This window comes from Drosophila bipectinata, chromosome 3R (genome assembly GCF_030179905.1).
Source record: "Drosophila bipectinata strain 14024-0381.07 chromosome 3R, DbipHiC1v2, whole genome shotgun sequence".
Taxonomy (NCBI): Eukaryota; Metazoa; Arthropoda; class Insecta; order Diptera; family Drosophilidae; genus Drosophila; species Drosophila bipectinata.
This window is the reverse complement of record NC_091739.1, coordinates 3,345,585-3,360,854: the sequence shown is the minus strand read 5'-3', so window position 1 is coordinate 3,360,854 and position 15,270 is coordinate 3,345,585. Positions and strand designations below refer to the sequence as shown.

General features: G+C 43.8%; 1 protein-coding gene across 2 annotated transcripts; it reads right to left on the bottom strand.

Moving 5' to 3' along the window:
* Positions 1–2,601: 2,601 nt before the first annotated feature.
* On the bottom strand, positions 2,602–15,030 carry CycG (cyclin G). Of its 2 annotated transcripts, none has more exons than XM_017245485.3 (6): positions 14,896–15,030; positions 5,496–6,334; positions 5,197–5,436; positions 4,766–5,140; positions 4,492–4,706; positions 2,602–3,621 (listed from the first exon to the last, which is right to left on the bottom strand). In XM_017245485.3, exons 2-6 carry the CDS (start codon positions 6,312–6,314, stop codon positions 3,546–3,548), a joined length of 1,725 nt encoding a protein of 574 aa, XP_017100974.1. In that variant the 5' UTR covers positions 6,315–6,334; positions 14,896–15,030; the 3' UTR covers positions 2,602–3,545. The 2 variants fall into 2 exon arrangements, with proteins under 2 accessions (XP_017100974.1, XP_017100975.1); XM_017245486.3 differs by lacking the exon at positions 14,896–15,030 and adding an exon at positions 13,280–13,814.
* Between the last annotated feature and the right edge of the window lie 240 nt (positions 15,031–15,270).

The window sequence follows — 15,270 nt, the reverse complement described above, 5'->3', positions numbered from 1 at the left end:
ACTTTTTAAAGTTATTATATATAAGGAAATATATATAAGGAAATTATTAAATTAACGACAATAATTTAATTAAATCTCACAATAACCCAAAATATAATAACAAGTGCCTGAAAAATTGTAAACAAAAAAGGTAAACAAGTCCATCAGCTGTTTTCGTGTCTTCACCCTCCCCTAAAAATCATTCCATCGTTAGAGTAGGCATGCACAAGCCTCTTGCAGAACAACAAAAACTTAAAAGCAATCGGCGCTTTAAGTGACTCCGACCGAAATATACTCTGACACTTTCTCAGTATATTGATTTTTAATGATTCGTAAAAATATATATACAGAAAACATTTTACTACTAACACTTAATCTTATTCCTAAATAAATTAAAAATGTATGCTGAAATAATAAAAAAAAATAAAATAAAAAATAATATAATTTCTTTCGTCATTTCATCAAATAACGAATACCCGAATTTTGTTAGGGTAGCAAGCCTTAAAAGTAAGAAAAATCAAAATTTTGTGCGCTGGCTTCGAAACGAAATCGCACGCACACATACACCCATGTATGTGAATGTGTGACACGCATACATACAAAGATCAACCGAAGCGCAGGCCAACCTTCTTCATCGCGCTCCGTTTAGAGACTGAGAAACAGAAAACATTTATTGCGAGAATGAGCGTAAGATGAACGAACGATGAGCGTAAGAGAGCGTAAGAAATCCGCTCTGGGGCCTGCTGGGGCCTGTCGCAAGAAATTTTCGCGTCCATTTTCGTTGTATGAAATGGGTTGTCTATATGCTGTATGGTTAGTGGTAGTATCTAATTACAGGTTGTAATTTCGAATAAATTAAAATGAGTGATTCATAATGTACAAATTGAATACATTTCGCTTCATAACTAATCCTAAGGCTAAAAAATAACCTCAACCGATTCTGTCACACAAATTAAGCTCAAACTTCTCGCGATGGGAAATGAGTCCTCAAATAAACACTAAAATTATAGATATTTTATACAATAATTGAGATTTTCTTTTCATCATTTTTCCGTTTCCGTTTCCGATCTGATTTGATGTTATTCTTAGCAAATATTTAACTAACTCCGCGCTAAATACAATGTAAAATTTGCTATTTGTTAAAAATATGAAATACAAAATGTATTCTTTTTGAAATCTCAGCCCGCCAATGGCGGGTGTGGCAGTTAGTAGAAAAAACTTAGCTCTAGACCACCTCTCGATTTAGTTTTTCGCTTTCACCTCTAGCTTATTTGTCAATTGGCTCTTACTAAAAGTTAGATTACTTTAAAATATTCTCTTCTTTTAAGTTTTGTTTCTATCGCATCACTTGCCAAGCATTTGAACACATTTGTCTCCCTCGCTTAAAAATAGTTTAGTAATTCAGCTTCAGCGTTCGACTGTTCGACTGTGTTTACAATGTTTCGGTTTTAATTACAAAAATTGATCTGGCTTTCGGGGGAAAATGGTTACTACAATTACGCTCTATTGCACAACAGTTAAAGTTTAAGATAATTTCGAATATTTACAGCAAATCGACCTTGTTTTTATTTACAGAGGCTTTCCGCACACAGGTGGGAATGGAGGTCGTGGTACTCACATTTGGCTGGAGTCGCTGCTGGAGGCTGCTCGATTGATCTGATCTGCATCTGGCCAGAGGGACTGCAACTAATGTAGAGTTTGCACACACAAAGTAAAATAAAAAACCGGGCATTTGTTGTAAATATTCATGAAAAGGTCTGCCATTGTGGCGGGCACAATGGCGGGCGCATTTTTATTTAAATTTACAGACAAAGAGTCGACCCCCGGGCCGGGGATCGTTTGCACATAGCTGATATAGAGCTCGAGAGCCCACCAGCGGGTTAAATTTAAAAAATGAAAGTATAATTCTGAATTTGTGAAATTTAAAATTGTTTTTTTGCTCTGCGGTAGTTCTTTTTTAATTTTGTTTTTCTTTCCTCCTATGCTCTCCACTCACTCACACTCTCTAATAAACTTTCTGCTTAACTTTCCTGGTACATCTTGCTAAATGTTGCATCATAATTTCTGCTCAAAGTTGCCGCGCTTCAATTTTTTGAATTGTCGGATTTTTGGATGTCTTATAGCGGCTGCGGGTTTGATTCGCTGGTTGTTGGTTTTAAACTAGATTTTAAGTGGTATTTACTAAAGTACAACATAATAATTGATTTTTGTGTGTTTTTTTTACAATTTTTTTAATAAATTAAATAATATTATTTAACAAAAAAGAAGAATTGCTCTCGTGTATATAAGGTAATGGTAAAATGTAAAAAATCACCGTGATATACTCGTTTGATTAACAGATTTACTTAGCATCGTACAGTAATGGTAGGTCTTCCTTATACTCTGCACGGATGTTGCTTATAGGGCGGAAATTGAACTTTAGCTTTTCTGATTGGGTATTCAGAGAAAAATCTACTAGACACACACTACAATATTGTGGATTCATCTTGGTTTAATGTTATTATTATTGTTAAGAGTTCTTAGTCGATATAGGCGGCGAATTAACTTTATCTTTTCTGTGATTTGTTTTATACTTTTTTTGTTTTGAGCGCGGCTAAAATTACTGATTAATCTGATTCGACCTTGTTTTTTTTTTTTTGTTGATTTTCTGCTTATCTTTTAGGTCGTTCTAAACATAGAGAAGTTTGTACTTTTTTTTTTTTTGAATTTTTATGATTTTTGTTATAGTTTTTTTGGGTCCATTGATTCGGGGGTTTTACATAACTGACACGAGCAGGACGAACATGGAGAACATAAAGTGTTTACAACTAATTAGTTAGGCGGTCTGATTGAAAATGATTTTCTTTTGTGGTTTTTTGAATTTTTTTTTACGGTTTTAAGCGCAACCAACAAAAAATTGCTGTCCCATTCCAGATGTTCGGATTTCGGTAGTGGGTCTCGCAACTCTTAAATCGTATTCTCTCTCACTGATCTCGAATAATGATCCGGAACGGCATCAATCTTTTGTATGATGGTCCGCAGCATTCGTTTTGTATTTTTTTTTTTTTTGAAATTTTTTTTTGCTTTTGTTTTTTTTTTCACGTATTTTTTTGTCTGCCGCAAATAAATTGAAAAAATAATTTGCCTCGATCGCCACTCGGCGCTACTTCCTGGCAATTCTTCATCAAAAGGGGGGAAGGGAGGGGGTGTTGCTATGAACACGCCGCCCCTCCGCACCCACATTCTTCAAGATTTCCTTAAATGTTAGAACCAGCGCTACCAAATGCACACCTATGTGCACATATGCCAAAAGAATTATGATGCACCTTAGCAAAATATACACACACTAACTCAACCAGCACAACTACACACACACACGCACACGGAACACACACACAGTTGCGTCTTGGTACTCATGCGATGATCCCGATCTCCTCCAGGTCCGCTTCCGTCGGGGATATGTGTCTGGCCTGAAGGGTGGCAGGATGCCGTGGTGTGTGCCGTGCGGGCGCCTGGTTGCTGCCATCTTTTGTTCCGCTGCTCCAGTTTCAGCTGATGTCCTTGCTGCGGCGGGCCGCCGCTGGACACTAACATTGTTCGAAAATTGGAATAATGGGTGAAGTCGGCCAGTCCTCCTCCTCCTCGGAGCTAACGCTCTCAGTTCTGTAAAAGAAAGTAAAAGTTGTAGTTATACCATTGTCTATCCTCATGTTGCAATCCATTATCAAGCCTAATCGGGCTTAACGATCGCAAAGCTAATTAGCACCCCACGGAACATCAGCTGATAATTTGGAAAGCCTTTGCTCAGGTGCAGCCCGAACAAAGTGCGACGATTGCGAATGGTGCATTGAACTCCAAAGTTTATGACTAAGTTTCCCAAAAACACATCTAGAACACCATCGCCGATAAGATAACAATTGGAGAAGAGGCTAGGAGGAGCCTTGAAAATACCATTTCTTCCATGACATTGAATATGCAGTCCGAGTTCAATGGGAGAATTCAAGGACGCACAACAGCTGGTATATAATAGACGGATATACACATAGGTGTTATGTATTCCGCCGGATGGCTCATTCACCGACACTTTCCAAGGCACAGCACACAGCGGCCTGTGTTTTTGTTTTTGCGTCTAGCGGGTATTTGGCCACGATAAGATTGTTGTCGACAAAAATAAAAAGAAACCAACAACACACAAGCCCACGAAAATAAAAAACAAATAGGTGGGTATAAAAAACAGCCCACCAATGGGCGGGGGGCGGAGGGGTGCGCACCGCGGAGGCGAAAAGTGGCCGAGCCAGCCAGTCTCATGACAATTGTGTTGTTGTTGTTGTTGTTGCTGATAATGGAATCGCTAATATTCTAGAAACTTGTTTACGCCAAAAGCTCGGATCGTCATCGACACATTTGCTTACATTCGAGAATCTAGAATCTATGTAGATTATATACACGCGTAGGTCTCTACAAACACAACAAAGCCCAACTAAAAATAAAGACCCGAATCCCAGTGCCCCAGAGTTCCCTGGCCCAACTCACCTTGAACGGAGGCCATCGTCGAGGGCGTTGGAGATGCCTTCCTCAATGGTGGGCAGGTCGGATGAGAATCGGTTGATCGGGCGCAGGACACGCAGCGTGCGACTGGACAGCTTCCAGACTAGCCGCTGCTTGTAGGGTGCCTTGTTCTGGCCGTTGTAGTGGGACAGAATGCCCGAGACAATGCTGAAGCCGCAGGTGAAAACGCGATCAGGAATCTGGACAAGAAGATGGATTAGTTTATGATCCATATGGTCCCTTTTCAGGACAGACTTACCCTCATGTACTGCTGCAGGAAGAGAATGTACTCGAATACGTGCTTCAGCTCGGGACTACCGCGGGTGTAGGACTCCTTGATGTGGAAGTCCAGGTGCAGGCAGATGAGCACCAAGGCCAGGGTCGATGGTGTGATCACTGTGGTCTTCACGTCGCACAGCAGGATCTCGAGGCGGTTCTCCAGCTCCTCCAGCTTGATCAGCTGCTGGTAGAACTTGAAGAAGTCGCCGCCGATCTCCTTCGCCAGGTTGCGGAAGAGGGCGTAGTAGATGCGCAGGTAGCTCACGGAAGTGATCGGTGCATGTCCCATTTGGACGCCCAGCTTGTTGGCGATCACGCCGGCCATGCGTTCCAGGTCGCCAGCGGTACAACCACACTGCAATATACTCATTAGACCTATTGCATCCTAACCACCGGAGTAAAGAAACCCACCTGAGATATTGTAACCAGATCCTCGGCGGGTATGGGCTTCAGGTCCAGCTGCTTGATGGCCAGGTGGAAGGAGGCGACGCTCATGCAGGCCATGTGCTTCGGCTTGACGGCCATGCGGTCCAGGAAACGATCCACCAGGCTCATGGCCGAGAACAGGACGTCGGAGGGCAGCTCGTACCACATCTTCAGGCAGCGCAGCACGTAAGCCGACCCATCTCGTCCGCCGGCAGTCACCTCGCGCTACGGGAGCAGGAGATCATAGAAGTTTCAGTCTAAAAGAGAAGGAGATTCAAACTCACCCTTGATTCCTTGGGCAGCAGCAGCACCGTGTGGTACTTGTCCTGCAGGGCGTCGTACTCCTTGAGGGTCTCGTACAGCTCGTCGGAGGTGAGGGCGTGCAGCTCCTCCAGTTTCTTGGACTCGTTGGTGTTGGTGGCTCCTGCACCGCCGACGGCACCTGCCTCCTCGTCCTCCAGTTGTTGTTGTTGTTGATCGTACTTCTGATATTCCAAGCCAGCAGCACCCGGTGTCCCATACCGGCCCTCGTCCGCAATCCTCATCCAATCAGCTGGCATCTCTGCATTGTGGTTAATGCCGTTGGACGACAGCTTGCCCCCAGCTAGACCAGCAGCACCACCGGTTGCCCCCAGCACTCCTCCAGCAGCGACCGACGACGCGGAAGCGGCAGCAGCAGCGGCTGCAGCCTGGGCCGAGGTCGAGGGTTGCTCGTCGTCGACCAGGATGGCGTTGATGCTGTTGGCGTCCATGATGATTTCGCCGCTGTGGCTGCTTGCGATCCCGGAGTCAATGGTGGCTAGTGCGGCGGTGGTGCTGATGCTGTTGTGGTGGTCCTGGGTCTGGGGCAAGGCGAGTCCTGGCATAACCGACGACGACATCGATGTCCTCTGCTGCATCAACTGCTCCTGCTGCCGCGCCGCCTGCAACTGGCAATAGTAGGCGATGTCCTGCTCCCGTTGGTACTGGTACTGCTGGTATTGCTCGTACTGGTACTGCTGTTGCAGCTGCAATTGCAATCGCTCTTGCTCCTGTTGCTCCAACTCACAATCAACGTCGGCGGCGTATTCGGCGGCAGCAGAGTAGCGTACAGGGACAGACATTGTGAGGGCTGGCCTAGTACCTGTTATGGTTATTTTTTTTTGGGGGGGGGAGGGGATGGCAAATTGCGAATTAAAGATTAAACACACAACACTTTCGCAGACGACTCGCGGGCGAGTCAAGAGGGAGAAAGTGTCGAGGAAATTGCAAAAGAAACTAGGCCTCAAAGAGATCCCCGCAAGGAGGAGAAGTGGAAAGGAGAAGGGTTCGTCCTTTCGTTCTCGCAGTCCTTGCCCACTTGTTTGATTCTATTTTCAGCTCTTCGCCGAATCTCAGACTTCCCAACAGTCCCAGACGGTGGGCCGATATCAGCGAGTATCTCACGGATGCTCTCAATCTACAGCTGAGGTTCGCGACTATTGAAGGCGCTTCGGAGAGCTCCCTTCTGGAATGGGTCAAGGCTCTCGGTTGAAGCGCCACCGAAAATAAAACTACTCTGTTTGCTACTTGTGGTGCACACACCGGTCGCAGAACTCAGAGACAACTCGACTTGGCTCTGGCTAGGGGCTAGCAGTTCAGTGACCTTAATGCAATTCTTTCAACGATTGGCAAACAGCAAACAAACAACACCCTCTACAATGACTTATTCGCGCTTTCCGGGCGACGACAAAATTTTGTGCAGTGTACCAGGGGACAAGCCAACGATACAAGCTATCTGTTGGATATTGATTGTCTGGCGTACGCTGATCGGTTTCTTGTCGCGCCGAAAGCTAAGTATCTCAGAGACTCGACAACAAGTGAGTCTCTGGGCAAAGCGCCTGAAAGTAGGGGTCTATTATGTGTTCGCTCAGTGCTTGTCACGATAATAGACTCTTGCGCTAAGCAGATTTGGTTTAATGGCTCTTATGACTGTTTTTGCTTAAAAATGACTTACGCGCTGCAAAAGTTGGTTTCAAAAATATTATTACAGTGTTTCAAAGTAAAGATCTCACAGTTGGAATGGTATTGTGTGGCATGCAAATTAATTACAGGTGTTGTGGGTTATGGGGAGTGCAATGCACTCCATTTCGGAATGATTCGTGTTCAATGCGTTTAACGAACTTTTGGGGGGAACCTGCCAGGCAGACTGCAGCCCAGCTGAGCAACGAGCCAGTGGCATTGGAAGCTCATTTTATTTCGAGCAGTGCTCAACTTAATCGACTCACCGACCTCAGCCACTGACACATTTTTATTCAAATCGCGCGGTCACAAGGCTGTCTCATAGAGGAGCAGGGGGCCCCAAGGCGAACCACGTAAATAGATCGCGATACATACCAAGCCACACATTGTGTCCAATCATGAAAAGAATCACGAATGTGTATTGGCTGGTATTCATATTTTACTCAAAATAATTCCCAATCTCGAGCAAACAGTGCTGGAAGTGTAAACTATCGGATATGCTCCGACTCCACGTCCCAAGTGCCTCCATATCACTGCGTTCACACTTCCGCCCCAAAAGCCAGCGATTAAAACCCAAACAATACACCAGAATCAGCATGGGGGGAGGCTGTATTATGGACACTTGAACAAACACCACCGAAACCGCCATGTTGGGCTAGATTCGACCAGAAACAAAAAACCATGAAGAGATGGGCGGCTGCCTCTTGGGGCTTTCTCCCATTGCGGAAACCAAAACAAAACTTCACTTTGTATAAACAATTAGATGATAGATGACATAAACTAAGCAACCCAAACAGACCCAGCCACTCGACTGCCTCGAAGCCCCTACGATTGCCTCCAGATGTTAATACTGCTGCCAGTCGGTCGGTCGGTTGGGAAATTAAAGAGAAAACACCAAGTAGCTGGCACTGACAAGGGATCTGTCTCTTCAGTTATTTATAGAAGAAACTGCCTGCGAAGGCCTATCAGAAGCTATGGCCGTGGCGCCAACGGCTTCTGTTTTGAATTCGAGCCATCGTCCTCAATCTACAAGCCAAAATAACCGCAACTGAGGGCACTTTGGAGCGTTTAACCTGCTTCATGGCTAACCAGATAGCCAGATAAACAAGGCTGCCGATTAGCAAAACAAACATCGCTTGAAATTAGCAACGAAATGCCAATACAAGCTGATGGGAATTCGCAATTCTTCAAGGAAGCAATTGCTATTATAAACAAATCGGTCTTTAATCGAAAAAATACATAACTTTGAACTCATTCCCTGGTAGACGGTCTCTGAAGACCCAGTCTTAAAGACGCTAGGTCGATAAGTATAATCAGATCCCTGAAACCTAGACAAACCGATCTTTAATCGATAACTAATGGCAAAATATGTATCTATGATCTCATTCTCTTGCCAACTGTCTCTGAAACTGAAATTTCTCCCCAAGTTGGAGCATTGAGACCGAAACTTGATGACTCCGGCTCTTAACGTATAATCAGGTCAGTGAGAAAGACTGACCGCGCCCTGAATCATCTTCGATCGTCAACATAAATACCGCCATGAATCAGTGCGGGTTATGTGACGCATTGGGGTGGGAAGTTGCGGGGACTGTCATTGAAAAAGACCCAAGAAATACCTCTGCATTCTCTGATTTACTTCAGCAGACTTCCGTTTCGGGGTTTCGCCGTTGATCAATTCTATTTTTAAAGCTTCAGACCAAAACAGCCAACAATAAGCGAACCAAACTAGCTCTGGGCCCGCACTTCAAGGTCGCCCGCCCACAAAAACTCGTTTCAAGGGGCCGACTGGAAGTCCACACACATTATTCAAGACTCCGAAGCTGCTGAGTAAGCATGAAGAAACTGTAGTGAGTTTGCAGCTTAAAGACCTTCCTCCGAAGTCCGACTGATAACGGTAGCCCAGAGCGGTCAAAGGTCGGCTTTTACGCTTTGCTGGTGCCCGAAAAACACAATGAACAAGAGCATAACAATGGGAGGCGTAGCATAATGAAAGTTTACACTGGAAAAAGTGCTCCTATCAAAGTAATGGAATCAGACCCTAATCTTGAAGATTAGATGGTGCGCCAAACATTTTGTGTTTGTTTCTGGCTCGCGATAGTAGAAATTTTAGTTTTCTTAATTCCCAGAACAGTGCTGGCTATAATAATAGCACCCAGCTCACCTCACCGCAGACACTTGGTTGGGCCAAACCAGAAGCTATCGCTCTTTTGATCTTAGCCAAGGTTTTCTGGTCCACTGCAGTTGGGCATACACTCTGGGCACAACAAATTCCTCAACTGAATTATGTATGTCTTGGTGCTCCACAGTTTGTTTTTTGGTAGCCGAGTTGTTTTTCTTTTTTTGGCGCGGGCTCCGCTGACGCAAAGCACGTACGCACACAGTGGAAAGTATCTGAAGTGTCGGTGTGTGCCAGTGCCAGGCCATAGCGCTATTGCCATATTTTTAATGTAGTTGTAACAAAAAACAATATCTCAATACAAAAAAATTTCACTTTTTGCCTATTTTCGTAACAGACGGCACTACCTGAGACAGGTGTGAAATATTTTCGTGTCTTCTCTACCGAGGAACTGCAATCCCAGGGAGTGGTTTAAAGCCCCGAGAGATGCGTTTTCCAAAACGAAAGCGAGTTTGTGTCGTAAACAGAAAAAAAACACAAAAATAGCCACTAAAAGCTACATACTTTTCTTCACAAACAGATGATCGCTGTCAGAGAGAGAGAAGGCAATTGTTTTTAATTTTTACGCTTTGCTTTTCATTCCACTTATTTCTGCCTTTTTCTTTCTTTCTTTTTTTGCTGAGAGTGGCTGTCGGACGAACGGTTTATTCATTTATCATCGTCATCGACTGATTTTCGTAGATGAAGGTCAATAAATGACAGACTGGGAGAGTGGGAGACTGGGAGAGAGTGGAAAGAAAGAGAGAGCAAGCAAGAGAGCTCTGTAGACCTGTTTTTTTCTCCAAAGAACTGACTTTCCAACTATTTTGGCGCCATTTAAACGCCCTTTGGAGAGTCCTGTTACCCCCTTTCGAAATTTCCCTTCAAACAACCTGAACCACATAATAAGAAGGTTTCCTTCAACCCTAAAAAAGGCCACTATCCGACTTTGGTGTGAAAGAGGTGCAGCAAGGAACTGTGACTTTGTCGCTGGCCGTAATTAACGGAAGAAGGAAACTGGCCCAGCCAGTTGGCTCGGGGTTCAGGGGTGGCTCTGCGTTGCAACCCCCAGGACGTTGCGGGAATTCCACCCCCCAGAAGGACCAGAATTTAAATAATGACTCAACACACACACAAGTGGCTCGAGGAAAGATCGGCGCAGGCGCAGCTGCCGTGGCATGTGCTAAGAAACTATTTATCTCCTGATATCCCAACCCAGAACAATAGAACTAGACCTTAAGCGGAAGACAATAGACACAGAAGGAGAGGAGGGGGAAGCGATCAGGCGGGCATTGTACCCAAGAATTCTGCCCCGCACTATCGGGCGGGCGATCGACCTTTGCCGAGCCCGCTTCGCCTGTGTTTTCGTCTGCTATTCCGCGGCTAGTTTGAATTTTACGAGTCCAGACCGCTATCAGTCTATCGGCCGTCTGGGCTATCTGTCAATGGACTGGTGATTTGCATTGCCCCGCCCTATCTGCCTTTGGCGAACTGCGAACTGCACTCGAGCCCCTCGCACTAGCCACTATCAGCGGAAATGCAGTACAAGAATTTCCCTGACGTGAACTGAACGTGACATACTGAATGGACGAGCGAGCGACTTGAGGAGCGTGCCCAGCAGAGTGATAGCCGGGTGCTAATCACACGGAACTGGAGTGGACTTTGTAGTCGAAACTCGGCCATAAAACCGAAAAGTTACAAGAACTATTCCAGAGATTGTGGAAGGTTCAGTTAAGGGCTTTAGTGGTAATTGTATTGGCCACCCTGCTTATCTCTGCACTTCAATCACTGTTCTACATTACGATACACAAGGTTCTGAGCTGACATTTAGATAGCTGGCTAATGTACCTCCCACTGGCGCCCACCGATGACTTATAGCGAATCCCCCGCTTATCAATGGAAGAGAGTCGAGGACATTTCGTAACATTCCATGACGTAAGCGACAGGCTCGATAAAGCGATTCGATCTTATCGCCATTGTTCGAACAAAAAAAACCAAAAACCCATAGAAATGCCAGCAGAGAGCAGCTGCAGTGCGAGAAGCAGAGAGAGCAGCTGCACTCTGGAATCGGGAATCGGGAATAGGGAATATTGGAATTTTTCGTCACCTTTTCATAAAATTGAATTAGAGGGGAGACTGGAAAGGGGTGGCGACTCGAAAAGTCGCTGGCTTGGCACGAGCTGAAAATCAGGGGATTATATCCCGGAAAGGCAGAAGGGCAGGGGGGTTGAAATCGGTTCAGTTGAGTGCTTTTCCTGGGTGGCTTTTTTGGGAAGCCACGGGGCTACGGGGGATATGCCATTCAGGTTTGTCAGCTGTTGCCAAGAGAGCCAATTTCGTTTTGGCATTAAATTTCACTTTGGCCTCAGCGTTTGCATTTGAGCCACAAATTTCATGGCAGACTGAAACTCAAGAAAGCAGGTAGCCAGCAGACGAATTTCGAGACTGCCGTGGTCCTACTAGTGAATTTTTTTAATTGCCAGATAATCCCATCCATTACCAGTGACTAACTTCCATGCAAATAGGTAGTTTTTGGGCGAACCTAAGGGTTAAGGTAAGGGAAAATAGAAGACGAGACCCCAGAAGAGTCACCTTTTTTGGACGTAAACAAGTGTGAAGAAGAATAAATAATACAACGGTACCAAGAGGCGAGAGAGGAGAGGGCAGCATAAGAGACACCCACACAGGCCCACAACCAACATTCTCATTAGTATGCGAGTGTGGGGGTTATTTTATGATTGTCAGTATGTATGTTGTGTGTTTTTTTGGAGGCTATGGAAAATATGAAAATCAACAAATTAAGCAATTCTGCGTTGTGTGTTGTGTGTACGGCTGCGCAACAAATTGAAATCAACAAATATGACCCAGAAAACAAAGTAAAAACCCTGAAGGTGAAATCTGCTTCGCCTGCCAAGGGGGGGGACAACACTTGTTAATTGTGTTTTTCGGAAACAAGTTGCTTCTGAAATTGTTCGAGGGTTTTTGCTTGTTTTTGAAACAAAAACAGGCAGTTTAGTGGGTATTTTATTTTTTGGCTGACGCAATTTCAAGTCGCGCACGCACACCTCTGTAAAAATCGAAGCGTTGCAGTGGTATGGGTGTATATATGCAGCGAAATCCGAATGGGAACACCACACACTCGCAAGCCTTTGTTTGCACTCCGCGTGTGTGTGTGTGTTTTTGTTCGTGAGGAACGGTTGGCAGTGGAACACTGACTGATTGTGGGGAGAACACAACAAAGAGGGGCAGCAGAGAAAGAGGGCGTAAAGTAAAACAATTGACGTAAATTGGAAGTAATACTCTCATGCAAATAGGGGGAGGCAATCAGAATGTTTTTTATCTAGCTTGTTTTTTCTCAAATTCGGGGTGCTAGGCGATTGAAATGAATTGAAAACTAGTTTCCAAACAAATAGGCGTTAATATGCTGATGCTATGCTGTACAGCTTGCATAAAAAGCACAGCCCCACATACACACTAATACACCGACAACCAGCATAGTTCCTCCGTCCACCTCCTTCCCCCTTTTTGTTTCTCTCTCGCTCGCACTCTAAGCAACGACCTATGAATAGCGGACCCCAAAAACTCCCTCTCTCGCATTCGTACTCACACACATACACAAGCGCACGCACACCAAGAGACACCAGCCAAACAGCTGTGAAACGAACTGAGAGTGGAACAAACACGTAAATTGTTTCTTCATGTACTCTCGAGTATATAACAAATTTTGTATGTATTCCTCAATCTATTATTCTCCGTTTTTTATTCGCTTGGCAAACAAACAAAATCATCTGATGCACTTTGTTGCCGAGAAACCACCTCCACCTCCCCCTCCCACCCACAACTACAATTTTCAAGACCTTGATTTCTTTTGCAATTTGGTCGACGACGTTTCTTGCTCAATAGTATATAAGGAAAATGAAATACTTTGCTTACGTTATTACAGCCATTTTGTTGTGTTTATGTTGCGCAGGAATGTTGAGATGAACTTTTATTTAATTGCGAATTTTGGCCTTTCTTATTGCACTTGAGAATAAGTGAATAGTTGTTGTTGTAGTGGTTGCTTGGTCTTTTATACGCTTATAGTTCGCTATAAAACCTTGTCGATTGCCATTTAAGCTACGTTAACTAATTTGTACTGCGGTTTGTATCACAATTGGAACTCGGTGTTAGGCTGGCATTTCTCCTCGGTTTTCTCGTTTGGCTTTGGCGGATCGATTTTTCCCACACACACCAAGCTAGAAGTGGTCGGGGCTTTTCTCCATCAGCTGCGCATCTTAGCTCTGTGTTATTGTCCAGTTCGTTCGGCGCTCCAACTAAGCTTTGTACATTTCGAAAACCACGGATCTAATATCTGGCACCAAATCGCGATTCCTTTCCAGCAGAAAGCTATAAAATTTCTATTTCTATGCAGACACTCGCGCTCGGTGTGAAAACGGTACTTTCTCGTCTGTTGTTTTGTTACGAATAGTCAGTATTGCCAGACGACGATATCGACGCCCCCGAAAAACCCAGAAAACAAAATCCAGAATATCGGTATATGGTCACACTCAGATGGCACAAACATGTCGTGTCGAACATGTTGGTAATGCCTTGTTGCGAACGATGTCATATTTCTCTCTCACTCTGGTAAAAATGTAGTAATCAAAAGGTTTTATCGATAAGACCCGCGAAAAAATCTCAAATTCAAATGTTACTTGTTTGGATAGATTCTAAGTAAACTTTGATAAGCCGGGGACTGCTGTTTACTTTACGATTATAGATAACATATTTATCTGTTGTTACATACTTCAATAATTTTTATTTTAGAATTTATTCATTCTATAAATAGACATGGAAGTTGTGTCGATTTGTTGCTTCCGGCTGTTGAGTATTGTTATGAAATTTTTCTGTAATAAATTTAAGTAAACAACGCTTCCATTATGTTTTATTTTTTAAACCAAAATTACTTTCCATTCACAAAAATATTTCACTATCAAAGTAAATTCAAATACGCAGTTTAACATCAAAATATAGATATCACTACTACGTAATTACCGACTAATATTTCGATTAGAGGAACTATCCGAAGACGCAATTGCGATAAGATTTCAATTCCAAGAGAGTGTTTGAAAACGGCGGGGAAAGTCATTTTCCAGCGAAAGGGAAACTCATTACTGTTGCCAAGCGCTCTTCTTGGAGGGGATACGAGAAAGTGGAGGGGGTGAAGCTATTTCAGGGCCCCTACCAACACACACACACACACACACACGTTCACTTCTAGAAATTGTCAGCAACAACAACCTGTCAGTGTCAGCACAATTGGAATTTCCTAATCTTATGGAATTTTTATAGTTACGGGGAATTAAAATTGAAATTTTTGGATATTTTTTTTTATTTAATACCCAATAAAATAGTTTTTAGACATTTCTTCAGATCACACACCTACATACACATATGCATGGGGAAAAAAACGCGTGGCGATTGATTCCACCGGCCAAAAATATCGTTTTACGCTTTGAACAACCATCGAAATCAATGAATGAAGAATCAAAAAACTATATTCCACTTACCCGGATGCCTCTGCGTTTTAATCAGTATCTGGGCTTCCTCTTTTTTGCCAAATAAAATAAAATAAACTTATTCTCAAATAAATTTTTCGAGAACTGGCGTTAATGTGGCCAGAGCAAGCCGACGTGGCGAGGGTGCATTTGTCACCCTGTGGCCATAACCGCCAAGTTAGCTACTTTCAAGTGGTCTACCCATTTAAAATAAAACATAGTATAAATGCATAATGTAACAAAGTTATTTAAATTATCTGTTACCCTCTGCTATTTTTTTTTACTTTTAGTTTATTTAACTTTTTTATCCACAATTTAGCTTTATTAAGCTAGCAACCCTGCAGCTTGGTTTTGCCATCCCTGACGACCCTAGGCAGTGTTGGACAC

Coding starts and splice junctions, on each gene's coding strand:
- CycG (XM_017245485.3), bottom strand. CDS start 6,314: ATGTCTGTCCCTGTACGCTACTCTGCTGCCGCCGAATACGCCGCCGAC. Junction 5,141..5,196: donor ATCTGGTTACAATATCTCAG/GTGGGTTTCTTT, acceptor AGTATATTGCAG/TGTGGTTGTACCGCTGGCGA. Junction 3,622..4,491: donor GACGATGGCCTCCGTTCAAG/GTGAGTTGGGCC, acceptor TTTCTTTTACAG/AACTGAGAGCGTTAGCTCCG.